A 14,253-nucleotide genomic window follows, 5' to 3' on the forward strand; every position below is an offset into this window, starting at 1 on the left:
ACAGTTCATATAAGGAAATAAGTCAATTGTGATCACCATTTACCTCATGCAGTGCGTCACATCTCCTTTGATTGTGGCCTGTGGAATTGTCCCACTCCTCTTCAATAGCGGTGCAAAGTTGCTGGATATTGGTGGGAACTGGAACACGATGTCGTACACGTCGATCCAGAGCTTCCCAAACATGCTCAATGGGTGACATGTCTGGTGAGTATGCAGGCCATGGAAGAACTGGGATATTTTCAGCTTCCAAGAATTTTGTACAGATCCTTGCGACATGGAGCCGTGCATTATCAATGCTGAAACATGAGGTGATGGTGGCAGTTGAATGGCACGACAATGGGACTCGTCACGGTATCTCTGTGCCTTTAAATTGCCATTGGAAAATTAAATTGTTCGTTGTCTGTAGCTTATACCTGCCCATACCATAACCCCACCGCCACCATGGTGCACTCTGTTCACAAAGTTCACATCAGCAAACTGCTCGCCCACACAACCCCATAGATGCTGTCTGCTCTTTGCTCGGGTTTCATCCGTGAAGAGCACACTTCTCCAGCGTGCCAGTGGTCATCAAAGGTGAGTATTTGCCGACTGAAGTCGGTTACGATGACAAACTGTATCAAGACCCCGGTGAGGATGATGAGCATGCATATGAGCTTCCCTGAGGTGTTTTCTAACAGTTTGTGCAGAAATGTTGGTTGTGCAAACCCAAAGTTTCGTCAGTTGTCCGGGTCGCTGGTGTGACGATCCCGCAGGTGAAGAAGCCGGATCTGGAGGTCTTGGGTTAAACGTGGTCTGCGGTTGTGAGGCCAGTTGGACGTACTGCCAAATTCTCTAAAATGACGTTGGAGGCGGCTTATGGTACAGATGAACATTGAATTATCGGGCAACAGCTCTGGTGGACATTCCTGCAGTCAGCATGCCCATTGCATGCTCCCTCAACTTGAGACATCTGTGGCATTGTGTTGTGTGACAAAACTGCACATTTTAGTGTCCTTTTATTGTTCCCAGCACAAGGTGCAACTTTGTAACGATCATGCTGTTTAATCAGCTTCTTGATATGCCACACCTGTCTGGTGGATGGATTACCTTGGCAAAGGAGGAATGCTCACTAACAGGGATGTGAACAAATGTGTGCACAAAATGTAAGAGAAATAAGGTTTTTGTGTACAAGGAAATTTTGGGGGATATTTTTATTTCGGCACATGAAAAACAGGGTGTTGCATTTTATTTTTGTTCAGTATAGATAAAATCTAACTTTTTCTGTTAATCAGATTTTGTATTACGTTATTGACAATTATGTGTAAGTGCCCACTAATGGTCAATTTTCAAAGCTGCAGAAATGTTTGGTGTTGAGGCTACCCTACACATTTTCCAGATATTTTACCTTCTCAAACTTCATCTAAAATGAAGAGATGAATGTGGTGATATGTGCACATGATAGCATATTTCATGAGCTTTCATTACTATTTTTTGCCAATTGAAAATATGGAGTTTTCATACTAGCAGTTATGCCTGCATGTCAGTCTCACAGTAACAACAACTTGGTGAACTATAACCAGATAATATATTTCAGACATTCATAGATTACATTTTTGAATGGATTCTTATTTTACTGTTAAATTAACCTTGCATTGCTATACATGCCATTTTTGTAAATTTGACTGTCTCAGGTGGGCTTAAAGGGTACAGTGTCACAAAAAGCACTCCCTCTACAGAATGTAAATGACAAAATGCAATGTTCTTCAGTACTATCTTGTAGTCTATAGTGTATATACCCTAAACCATTGGTTTCCAAATATTTTACAAGTAGACTTTTCTATTCTCTTTTTCACTATAAATCCCTGTTCCAATTGAGCCCAGTATGCTCCTATTAAGCCCGGGTTTGCGTTGAAACGCATGGGGATAATATGTTGAGATCCCGAATATTCAATGAACGTGAGCATGAATGTTATTTTTCTTCCGATTTTTAAGTTGATTAAAACACACAAACTACAGTTATGCATATTGTGCATCTAGCCATGGTGGCTTTACCAACATTAGGAACAGTTAGAAACCTCTGTACTCCAAGACATTTGTACTGGACAGGTAGTCGTTGATGCAGAGAGAGAAAAATAAGGTCAGGGTTGAAGGATGTCAGGGATGGAAGACCTACAAGTGGTGGATAAAAATGGAAACCACTGAGGGTCAAGAAGATTACTATTGGGTGACTACTCATGCACTTTTGTGTGGGGACATTGTCATGTTGTCTTTCAATCATCCAGGTGATTCTCAATCTGTAGACTGCCATTATGAGTTAGCAAACAATTGACCACATCTACAAAGCCCATTCATTCCTCTGTGTTGGTAAATTAATGTTTCTCTGGGTTTTTCCCAATTTGAGCTTTTTAGTCATTGAAGTAATGAGAAGGTCAAGTGTGGTAAAGGGGGTGTTTTGAGAAAAAATATCCTGATTTCAGAAGGCATGTATGTAATGAAATGAACTTGTGGACATCTAAGGATTACTCCTCTAGATGATGCATCATGCATGGCTGAATAACTTTGTTAAAAAATATATTGGAGATGTTACAGGAACTTGAAAGTGTTACGTGATGAGAAACATGTCTACATGGTTTATACGTAATAAATAATATATTTTAATGTGAACTTCAACTAGTATTAGGGTTAAGCGATGTCAATCTTTGTCTTATCGTGAATATTACCCATAAAACATTGATAGATGATGCTATTGGCCAACCATTGTTTTTGTAAAACATTTTTGTGGAAAAAGTAACAAACTGCTAAAACGGCACTTAGGCTATAGTGTGAAATCGAATGCAACTGGACGAATCATAGCGAATGATAGTGTAAGTGTTGCAGGCAAATCTTTTCCAATATTCCTTTCTGGCTGAGGAGCTTCAGCATGGAGCAGGTTGGTGTCTATGTGGCTCGCTGTCATGGAGCAATGACAGTTTTATTAGGAACGGGCTGTCTTAACGTAGTGACATGATGGGCTAGATAGAAGCAGTCTACCGTCTTCAGAACGGGATACTTTTTAATTTTTATTAGCCTTCTAATGTAAAATGAAAATAAATAATATTGTTTGTTTTGTCTATCATTAAGCTGTGATTGAAAATAGCCTATACCTGGGCTTATGCTATAGACTTTTTAATTCTTGTTATTTTTGAAAGCCACAACTTTAGGACAACACTTTCATAGGCTAGAATATTTGGGAAATAAGATACTTTTTATTACTTTACCTAATCTTAAAGGTCCAATGCATCTGTTTCTCAATATTAAGTCATTCTCGGTAACAATTAAGTACCATACTGTGATTTGTTTTCAATTAAAATAGTGCGAAAAGATGATATTGACGCAAAGGGCAATATCTCAAGCAAGAATATTGCTAGGCCTGTCTGGGAGTGGTCTAAGTGGTGAGGGGAAAACTAGCTGTTATTGGCAGAGAGGTTTGGAACGCTCTTTCTTATTGGTTTATTAACTAATTTACCTCACAGTGATGTCACCATGGAACGCCAATACTCCATCCCATGAAAATGGGCCTACATTTCAGGCTGTCTTTGCAAACCACTCTTACACTAAAAGAGTGTTATCATTTTCACAATACTATTCCAACGTCATAATGTGGAAATATATGTAAAACAGTAAAATCATGTTGTTGACTTCACTGACAGCTTTTATGGTTGGTGTCAGGGGTGATCCCCAATGGTGGAATGGGGGCAGAGGGAAAAAAATTGCCCCCCCCCCCCCACTGGGCTAAACCATCATCTGTATAAATTGTATAATAAATTGTATAAAATAACCCGAGAATATAATCCGGATGCATTTCGGTAGTGAGAATATGGGGATGGAAATGTTAAATTATTTCAAATACGACACTTTGGCATAATGTAGCAACAAAAAGATACTGGATTGTTGCAGATGCACCATGGCTTTCTAACTAAACTTCTACTGCCGTGGTTAACTTGTTTCATGAGAATCACCCAGTTGTTTGGTAGCATTGTCTTCTTTAGTAATGTAGATCAGAGCCAGCTGGTTGGGCTTATGGCTACAGTGCCTTGTTCCAGTTTCAATTTATGCATGGTTGAGTCAAAGTTATTGCTAGGCCTCATTCTAGTTTCACATACTTTGTTATATTGGCTCGGTAGTAGTCTACTGTTAACACTTGACTACTGGTATGTATGCAAAGGTACCATTGACACTCATAATAGAGTTGTTGTTGATGCTCTTCCAATTTTCTCTGAAGGCGTCCGCATGCCTCCCATCTGGAACAGTTTGCACATCTTAGAATGTATTGTGACCTGTTTTTGACATTTTTCTATTTTAGATTTTTTGGGGCTGTTCGTATGCACACATCTTTTTCTTGAGGCAAGCCAAAGTTGGTAGCAGAATAATACGGCCCTTCGTCAATGATTGGTCAATCGTAGTGATTATTCAATAAAGTCTTTGTTGTCATTAAATGAGACAACTCGTTTTAAAGCAATGTTTTTCATTGAGTACTGCACCAAACATCTTAGATGTAAAATTGTGCGACTAAGATCTCCTCAGCAATTAAAAATTTCTTGTCATTCTTGAGATCTTAAATTAATTTGGACTATTTTGAGGAAGTATATACTTGCTACTGCATCTCAAAATGCCCCCCTCATTTTTAAAGCGTAGCTCTTTTTAAGGGAGTATGCGAGCACACTCATTCGGTTCACCTAGCCGCCAGTCGAACTGAAGTATGCTGATGCCTTAAGCCTCCACTTGCCTCATAATACACAGCAGTGATTAGAATGGATTAATGATTAATGGCGAGGGGAGCGTTTAGAGAGCCAGGACATAAACAAAGCTGAGTGATCAAATGTATTGACTAAACAGCCCATTCACACATTTACTCAAGGCCCATTCCGAATGGGGTCATTTGCATCTACAAATTCAAATGGTAGCCCTCCCTCACCATCAGTTTCTGAACTATTTTAGTTAGGTTTGTCTACTCCTTATGTGAAGGTCTTTGGTAGGATTTCTTGTTTTCCTACAATTTGCCAATCTCCTGTTTCTCACTATTCAGACCGTATGCTGAAAGGCCACGTGATGGGGTCGAATGTGTTAATAAGAGTGAGTGGTGTAAATGGAGTTGTAACCGTTAAATGACCGTATCATACCAGTTGTGACTGTGGCATTTTCTGTTCCTGGTTAATGGAAGGTAGAAAACCATCTGCGTTCAGTGATGACTCAATCCTGTAGCTTATAGTGTATTGAGCAGTCAGAGCATATGCCCTATATAGCCTAGTCTAATCAGATGCTGTGCCCTGTGTTTTGAGGGAAGGTGTGGGGACAGGCCAGGTTAATCTTACTCTTTCAACACTCCTTAACTTGTTGTTATACCCTTAAAAGCAACAGAGAGGGGTAGGCCTGTATGTCAAAGTGCTGGCTTATTTTTGAGGAACTACCAACTAAACCTTTGACTTCATGGAGATCTCCATTAATAGAACCCACTTTTCAGGTGATGCCTGACCTCTTATGACATTGAGCACATTTCCCTCTTAGTACATAGGCCTAGTTTTTTGTTTAAAAAAATCATCTTGTTGACAGTTCACTGTGAACAGTAGTTAGACCTATTCTGAATCACTGTTCACTCTACAACATGGACGCCAATCACTAGAGATGGAATACAAGGGCAAATGGCTTTGTTTTTGAAGCCACAATAATAGAACTCGTGTTTAGAAGGACACACGGTACCAGTCAAAAGTGTGGACACACCTAATCAATCCAGGGTTTTTATTTTTTACTATAATGTAGTATAATAGTTAAGACATCAACTATGAAATAACACACATGGAATCATGTAGTAACCAAATAAGTTAAACATCTATATTTTATATGTAAGATTCTTCAAATTAGCCACCCTTTGCCTTGACTGCTTTTCACACTCTTGGCATTCTCTCAACCAGCTTCATGAAGTAGTCACCTGGAATGCATTTCAATGAACAGGTGTGCCTTAAGTGAATTTGTGGAATTTCTTTCCTTGATGCTTTTGAAACAATCAGTTGTGTTGTGACAAGGTAGGGGTGGTATACGGAAGACAGCCCTATTTGGTAAAATACCATGTCCATATTATGGCAAGAACAACTCATATATAAGGAAAGACAAAACAACCGTCCATTATTTAAGACATGAAGGTCAGTCAATCCGGAAAATTTCAATAACTTTTGAAGTTTCTTCAAGTGCAGTTGCTAAAACCATCAAGCGCTATGATGAAAATGGCTTTCATGAGGACCACCACAGGAAAGGAAGATCCAGAGTTACCTCTGCTGCAGAGGATAAGTTAATTAGTGAAATGTACCTCAGCTTGCAGCCCAAATAAATGCTTCAGAGTTCAAGTAACAGACACATCTCAACATCAACTGTTCAGGAGGAGACTGCGTGAATCAGGCCTTCATGGTTGAATTGCTGCAAAGAAACCACTACTAAAGGACACCAATAATAAGAAGAGACTTGCTTGGGCCAAGAAACGCAAGCAATAGACATTAGACCCCTGGAAATCTGTCCTTTGGTCTGATGAGTCCAAATGTGAGATTTTTTGGTTTCAACCACCGTGTCTTTGTGAGACACAGAGTAGGTGAATGGATGATCTCAGCATGTGTGGTTCCCACCGTGAAGCATGAAGGTGACGGTGTGGGGGTGCTTTGCTGGTGACACTGTGATTTATTTATAATTGAAGGCACATTTAACCAGCATGGCTGCCACAGCATTCTGCAGCGATACGCCATCCCATCTGGTTTGTGCTTAGTGGGACGATCATCTGTTTTCCAAACAGGACAATGACCCAAAACACACCTCCAGGCTGGCTAAGGACTATTTAACCAAGGAGAGTGACGGAGTGCTGCATCAGATGACCTGGCCTCCACAATCACCTGACCTCAACCCAATTGAGATGATTTAGGATGAGTTAGACCTTAGAATGAAGGAAAAGCAGCCAGCAAGTGCTCAGCATGTGTGGGAACTCTTTCAAGACTGTTGGAAAAGCATTTCTCATGAAACTGGCTGAGAGGATGCCAAGAGTGTGTAAAGGGTGGCTACTACTAAAAATTATTTATCAAAATAGTTTAACCTGCTTTTTTTTGTAATCACTGTTCTCGCTTTCCAAGTTTTTCTATAAAAATGCATTTTTCTTAATAAATTTAACCAGAACCATGCTTAATGCACATTCACATAGCAGGCATTATAGAAAATGAACACGGGTCTCATAAACAATCTCTCAAGCACAAGCACATATGCTAGTGAGTAGCCATCTAATCTTTATAGGAATCTTTATATTTCAAGTTTAGCCAACTTGGATCTATTTGCTAGCTGACAAGGCAGAACAGTCAACCGATTAATCGGAATGGCCCATTTAATTAGGGCCGATTTGAAAGTTTTCATACCAATCTGAAATCGGTATTTTTGGGTGCCAATTTGGCGATAAAAAAAAAAATATATATATATATATTTTTTTTTTACATATATATTTTTTATTATACCTTTTTATTTACCTAGCGTGTCATGTGTTGCATATAATCTGACTGAGCATACAGGTATCTAAGTATCTGACTGAGCGGTGGTAGGCAGGCGCGTACACATTCATTCAAACAGCACTTTCTTTGCGTTTTGCCAGCAGCTCTTCGTTGTGCGTCAAGCATTGCGCTGTTTATGACTTCAAGCCTATCAACTCCCGAGATGAAGCTGGTGTAACCGAAGTGAAATGGCTAGCTAGTTAACGCGCGTTAATAGTGTTTCAAACGTCACTCGCTCTGAGCCTTCTAGTAGTTGTTCCCCTTGCTCTGCATGGGTAACGCTGCTTCGATGGTGGCAGTTGTCATTGTGTTGCTGGTTCAAGCCCAGGGAGGAGCGAGGAGAGGAATGGAAGCTTTACTGTTACACTTGCAATACTAAAGTGCCTATAAGAACATCCAATAGTCAAAGTTTAATGAAATACAAATGGTATAGAGGGAAATAGTCCTATAATTCCTATAATAACTACAACTTAAAACTGGGAATATTGAAGACTCATGTTAAAAGGAACCACCAGCTTTGATATGTTCTCATGTTCTGAGCAAGGAACTTAAACGTTAGCTTTCTTACATAGCACATATTGCACTTTTACTTTCTTCTCCAACACTTTTTTGGAATTATTTAAAGTAAATTGAACATGTTTCATTATTTACTTGAGGCTAAATTGATTTTATTGATGTATTATATTAAGTCAAAATAAGTGTTCACTCAGTATTGTTGTAATTGTCGTTATTACAAATAAATAAAAACAATTGGCAGATTTAATCGGCATCGGCTCTTTTGGTCCTCCAATAATCGGTATCGGCGTTGAAAAATCATAATCGGTCGACCTCTAGTTTAAACAGTGTGTCCACTTTGTTCTGATGTTGAAATCAAATGGCCTACCTTATTTCTCAGAATGAGAACAAGTAGCCAAATCCTTATATAATTGTGTCTTCTGCTTAGTGCACATTTTGAAAACATACTAGACAGCTAGTATAAGTCTTTGGCTAAAATGCTTCTAGCGGTACCTGGGACCACAATGTCGCGCGTGACAAACTGAGCATACATTTTCCAAAAATCAATGTTTGTTGATAATCCTGTTTTAGGAGTGTCTGCTCTGCAGGCAATTTGAGCAGTTGAGACATTAAAAGGGTAATGTTATAAAAAGTAACTTCTCTTTTACAATAAAATGTCTCAATGTGTTTCGGTGTCCATATGACCGATTCTGTTGGACCAAAACTCAAATGCTAAAAGTCAGTTGGAACTGCTTGTCAGGGAAGAAGTGATCTCTCATCTTTGTGTGAGTGGAACAGGGAGGGTGTGTGTGTAAACCAAGAGGAAGATGCGATGTGAGAGGTTTTGATGTGTTTCAATGGACTTATTTTTGACCTAAGCTTGTCGCCTGCCTTCCCTCCTTTGGGACAATAACTACCATTTGTTAGAGCTGATACATGAGCATCTCATCATTATATACAGATCTCTGGTGTAAATGGGAAGGCGCACCCAGCATAGGAGCATCAAAGGAGACAAGACCAAAAAGACAACACGAAAACAAGCAGACATGAGCGCTCATAAAAACGAGAAAACATTTTGTTACATGATTCTTGCTATACAAGCATTTGGTATATCTTGCAAAAACGTACATTCAAATTAATATAATTCATTCTATGTCGCCCAGCTCTACTTGCAGTGATTATTTAGAAGCTGTTAGTAGAAATTATGTTGATGGTCCTGTTGGCAGATTGCCTCCGGGGCGCCTAAAAGCTTATCACATGCCATCAGAAATATTAGCGACTATATTACAATAAATGACACACTGTATTCATGAGATGGAGAAACAAAAACATGAAATTACGATTTGTGGTCTTGTTATTGGATTGATAATTTTGAGGGTGGGATATGTACTGTAGAAAAGTGGGTCGTTAGAAGGCAGTGAATATGCCTTCCTATTACTAGATAGCCTAGCTGTTCATATGCTAATTTCATTTATTACATTGACTTAACTGTGCTATCTCTGTCCCACAGTGTTTCCAACACATAGGCCTACAATCAGTAGCTTTTGATCACCCATTCATTATAACGCTTTAGACTTGCAGGGGTGTGTAGATGTTCTTGTCCCTCCCCTTTTAAGCCATTGAAAAATGCCCTCCCCCTAAGTTGCCCCCTATCTTTTTTTTTTTGTGTACTCTGCAGTATCACTTGGTGTTTTTTAATGTAGACCGAAGTATTTGGAAGCTGCTATTTTCTCTTCTCCACGCTTAGTGACTGTGTCTCTGTTGTTAGCAACATGAACCGTGAAGACCGGAATGTGCTTCGTATGAAAGAAAGAGAAAGGCGAAATCAAGAAATCCAGCAGGGAGGAGAGGCCTTTCCAGCTCACTCCCCTCTCTTTCCTGAACCTTATAAAGTTGTAAGTTTATTTTGTTATTCATTTTGTTTTGCTTCTGTCATTTAGTTACATCTTAGAGTTTATACTTGCTTCTCCTATAAGTATTCCCATTATGCTATGATTGATTTGCAGGATTCATTGATAACTATTTTTAAACCCAGAGAACTGCTTACGTGTTTTTATATCTGAACAGTGGCAGGGAGAGTTGGAGGTAAGTGCACTGTTTAGAGGAATTGCATTAGCTGCAGTTAATGTGGGCTCAAGTCTGTTGCTGGCTGCTCAGGAGGAATTTAGGGCCCGGGCCTTGCAAGCTGAGGTTTCATGCCCACCCTGTCCACGCTGCAAATCAGTCTCCTCTGTCCCTTTATCTAATCTGGTCCTTTCTTAGTCCTTCTCACAATGAGCCTGAGGTAAGTGCATAACAGCTAGTCCTTTTGTCCCATCAAATTGCTATATCATTGTGTAAACAGCCCACAGCTAAAGGGGACCTGCATTCATATGCAGTCTTGATAACTTTAGGATGCTTGTATGGCACTGTCCCCTATCATAGATAGTGGTTGAGTAGTAGACCTAACCCTTATTGATGTTGATGCTTACCAGGCCTCTGTAGTCAACTAAACAACAGAAAGCAGTTGGTTTAGGGATGCACATTTTCTATGAGCATTGATGTGGGCCAGAGCCAGATCTCCCATCCCACCAACTCGATTATAAGGATTTCAGACCTTGGCTCAGTCTAATCTTTGCCACTAACCAGATATAAGCAGAGGTAAGTGGCTCCTCTCTTAGTTAGAGGACCAATCAACAGATGATTTTGAACGTGTCCAGACATGTAGCGAATGAAAAGGGGTGAGAGGTGAGTTCGACATGGAAAGCCAAGCTGTCTCTTGCCCCCGCAGAGTGAAAGGTAATCAGGGGGCTTTGATGAAGAATAGGACCCAGGGAAGTTGCCCTCCCACCACCAGCCATGGCAGCCATGTTGTGTTCCACAGCTCTCAGAGCCCTGAGTCCACTTTGTGTTTTTAGAGAAGCCACCGCTTGTTTACTCATGCAGTTACAAAATGGGTCATGTAATGTAGAAATGTGAAACATCAACTGGATAACTAAAACTCAATCTTCTCATGTAGGCAGTAGAATGCCTCTTTGTGATTAGTTTCCAGCGAGTTATGTAACATCAGCCCTGACCAATAAATAGTATTCATAGTCCAGTAACATTTGTTTACTATTTCTTCCTGTAAATTCCACGTCTGTTTATTTAAAAGAGCCACTAAACAAATCTGCCACTGAACTTTTACAATTTATAGCAGCGTGGTAACATTTGTACACGGGTTGCACAGATGCAGTTCATCTTTCCCCAGGCAGAAAAATGCTGATCTTAAATGGCTTTTGTAGTATAATGACTCCAATATGCACTTCAAACGTATTTTTGTCAGGGCCTATAGCTTTTCCATTTTTTTAAATGTTGCTCTCCACTTTCGTGTGTATTATATCATTTTGAAGTTCTCTCCTGATAACATTGTAAATGTAGTTTAAAACTGGTGCATGAATTATGAAAGATGGGGGTTAGGTGTTACTTCTTTTGCTCTGTTTGCTACCGAGAGCCCTTCTATCAAAGTGTAGGCCTTGCATGGCGGCACACTTATGCATTGTACACATACACAACACAACATATTGCAAGGCAAACCCAATTACTAGAGTGAATGGGCTCTGATGGATATTCTCTGCTTTCTATCCAGACCAGCAAAGCTTTGTGTAGCACATATTCTACATTTCCTGCTACAGATAACAGATGGTTCCCCACCCCACACGGGTATCTGTCAGAAAGAATCGGTTTGGGGGCCCCCATGTGAAATTGGATAGGCTACACACACTGTGGTTTACCTCTTGTCGTCTGTAGCAGGAGCCCCTCCGAGTGATTGATTTAACTTCTTTAATGGAGCCATGGAAGGCCCTTATCACCTCATGCAGATGGCCTCACTGGTCAGGAGGGGAGTTTGAATAAGCCAATCGTCTCTCTTGTGTTATTAGTTGAGAGGGCCGCCCTCTCCTCAATATTGCTTAAACTTTAAGCTTCATATCAGAGGGCTAATAGTATAATTTCCCTAACAAAAATACATTGTCAATGTTTCTTTAATGTTATAAGATGTTTTTTTCAGAAGTTTTCACCAGAATAAATCCAAAGTTTGGGTAGCATATTTAATTAATGTATTAGACTAAAAGCAATTAATTCAAGTGCTTAACTGCTGTCCTGAAGCTGACCCTCTTTCTTTCTTTCTCACTCTCTCTTTGTATGTGCAGTCCAGCAAAGAAGATAAACTGTCCAGTCGTATCCAGAGTATGCTTGGAAACTACGACGAGATGAAGGAACCTATCGGAGACACAATTCCAAAACTCGGTGGCAAACCCTCAGGCTCGTCGTCCTCCGAGGAGAAGTCTGGCCAGTCTCTGTTTGGGGACCAGCGTGGCGGTGGCAGTGGCCAGAACAGTAAATGGACTCCAGTAGGCCCAGCGGCCAGCACCTCGTCCTCCCAGTCCTCTAAGAGATCCAGCCTCCAGGGCAGCCACAGCGGTAGCAGGAGTAGCGGTGGCAGCAGCAGTAGCCAAAGACACGAGCGGGAACACAAGAAGTCCAGCAAGCATGGCTCAGAACACTCCAAGTCCCACACGTCTAGCCCAGCCAAGGGTTCCCTGAGCTCCAGTCACTCCCGGTCACTGGGTGCTGAGCACCACGGCAAGGAGCGCTACCGCTCCAAGTCCCCACGTGAGCGCGAGGCCAACTGGGACTCCCCGTCGCGTGTGCACACATCTTTCACCAGCGGCCCGCATTCCAGCCAGGCCTTCCCCCCTTCGCTCATGTCCAAGCCCAGCTCCATGCTACAGAAGCCTACAGCCTACGTGCGCCCCATGGATGGCCAGGAGACGGTGGAGCCCAAGACCTCATCAGCGATGTACAGTGGCCAGTCCCACAGCAGCACCATGGGGGAGATGAAGTCCAACGGCAAGGCGTCGCTCTCCAAGCTCAAGATCCCCTCGCAGCCTGTTGAGGTAAAACCACAGAACTAGAATGAGTTCAATGGAATCTAAATTTTAGAGATTCTATAGAATAAAACTTAGTGACTTAGTGTGTCATATTTCATCTTGTTAGTGACTAACGTTTGTTATTTATGAGCCTTTTTCTTCTTCTTCTAACAATGGTACAATCTTTGATGTTTGTAGGGTCCCATGACTGGGGATGCGAATTGTGTTGATGAGATTTTAAAGGTAAGAATACTTTTTTTTCAGAGGATCTCATGTACTGTAATCTGAGTAAGAAATGTTTTTTTTTCTTCCCGTCATTGAGGTCTTACTCAACTTCACTTTTTCCATTTTTCCCTCCAGGAAATGACTCAGTCCTGGCCCCCTCCGTTGACCGCCATTCACACCCCCTGCAAAACAGAGCCTTCAAAGTTTCCATTCCCCTCCAAGGTCAGACAGCAGTGCATGCCTTAGAGACGTACAGAGGCTGAGCATAGAAATTGTCATATTTTACTATCTCTTAGAAAGTCATCTATTCAGCTGCCACAATCTTTTTAGACGAGTCATTGGTACATTAAGATGCACATTTTTTTTGAATGGATGTCTGAATAGCATTTGTTAGGCCTACATAAACAGTACCAGTCAAAAGTTTGGACACCTACTCATTCCAGGGTTTTTCTTTATTCATATTATCTTCTACGTTGTAGAATAATAGTGAAGACATAACTATGAAATAACACACATGGAATCCTGTATTAACCAAAGTGTTAAACAAATCAAAACATATTTATTCTTTAGTCAACCTTTGCCTTGATGAGCCAATCAGTTGTGTTGTGACCAAGTCCATATTATGGCAAGAACAGCTCAAATAAGCAAAGAGAAACAACAGTCCATCATTATTTAAGACAGGAAGGTCAGTCAATCTGGCATCTCAACATCAACTGTTCAGAGGAGACTGTGTGAATCAGGCCTTCATGGTCGAATTGCTGCAAAGAAACCACTACTAAAGGACACCAATAATAAGAAGAGACTTGCTTGGGCCAAGACGCATGAGCAATGGACATTAGACCAGTGGAAATCCGTCCTTTGGTCTGATGGGACCAAATTTGTGATTTTTTTTGGTTCCAACCACCGTGTCTTTGTGAGACCCAGAGTAGGTGAATGGATGATCTCTGCATGTGTGGTTCCCACCTTGAAGCATGAAGGAGGAGGTGTGGGGGTGCTTTGCTGGTGACACTGTCTATGACTTATTTATAATTGAAGGCACACTTAACCAGCATGGCTGCCACAGCATTCTACAGCAATACGCCACCCCATCTGGTTTGTGCTTAGTGGAACTATCA

General features: G+C 40.9%; 1 protein-coding gene across 2 annotated transcripts in view; it reads left to right on the plus strand.

Moving 5' to 3' along the window:
• Positions 1-14,253, plus strand: part of LOC123999991 (AF4/FMR2 family member 4-like) — a 36,658-nt gene that overhangs the window by 7,928 nt on the left and 14,477 nt on the right. For both annotated transcript variants that reach the window (XM_046306058.1, XM_046306057.1), the window contains exons 2-5: positions 9,793-9,919; positions 12,194-12,940; positions 13,112-13,156; positions 13,274-13,360. In XM_046306058.1, the coding sequence (XP_046162014.1) occupies positions 9,797-9,919; positions 12,194-12,940; positions 13,112-13,156; positions 13,274-13,360 (1,002 nt within the window). In that variant the 5' untranslated portion in view covers positions 9,793-9,796. The remainder of the gene's footprint in view (positions 1-9,792; positions 9,920-12,193; positions 12,941-13,111; positions 13,157-13,273; positions 13,361-14,253) is intronic.

Source organism: Oncorhynchus gorbuscha, linkage group LG16 (assembly GCF_021184085.1).
Source record: "Oncorhynchus gorbuscha isolate QuinsamMale2020 ecotype Even-year linkage group LG16, OgorEven_v1.0, whole genome shotgun sequence".
NCBI classification, from domain to species: domain Eukaryota; kingdom Metazoa; phylum Chordata; class Actinopteri; order Salmoniformes; family Salmonidae; genus Oncorhynchus; species Oncorhynchus gorbuscha.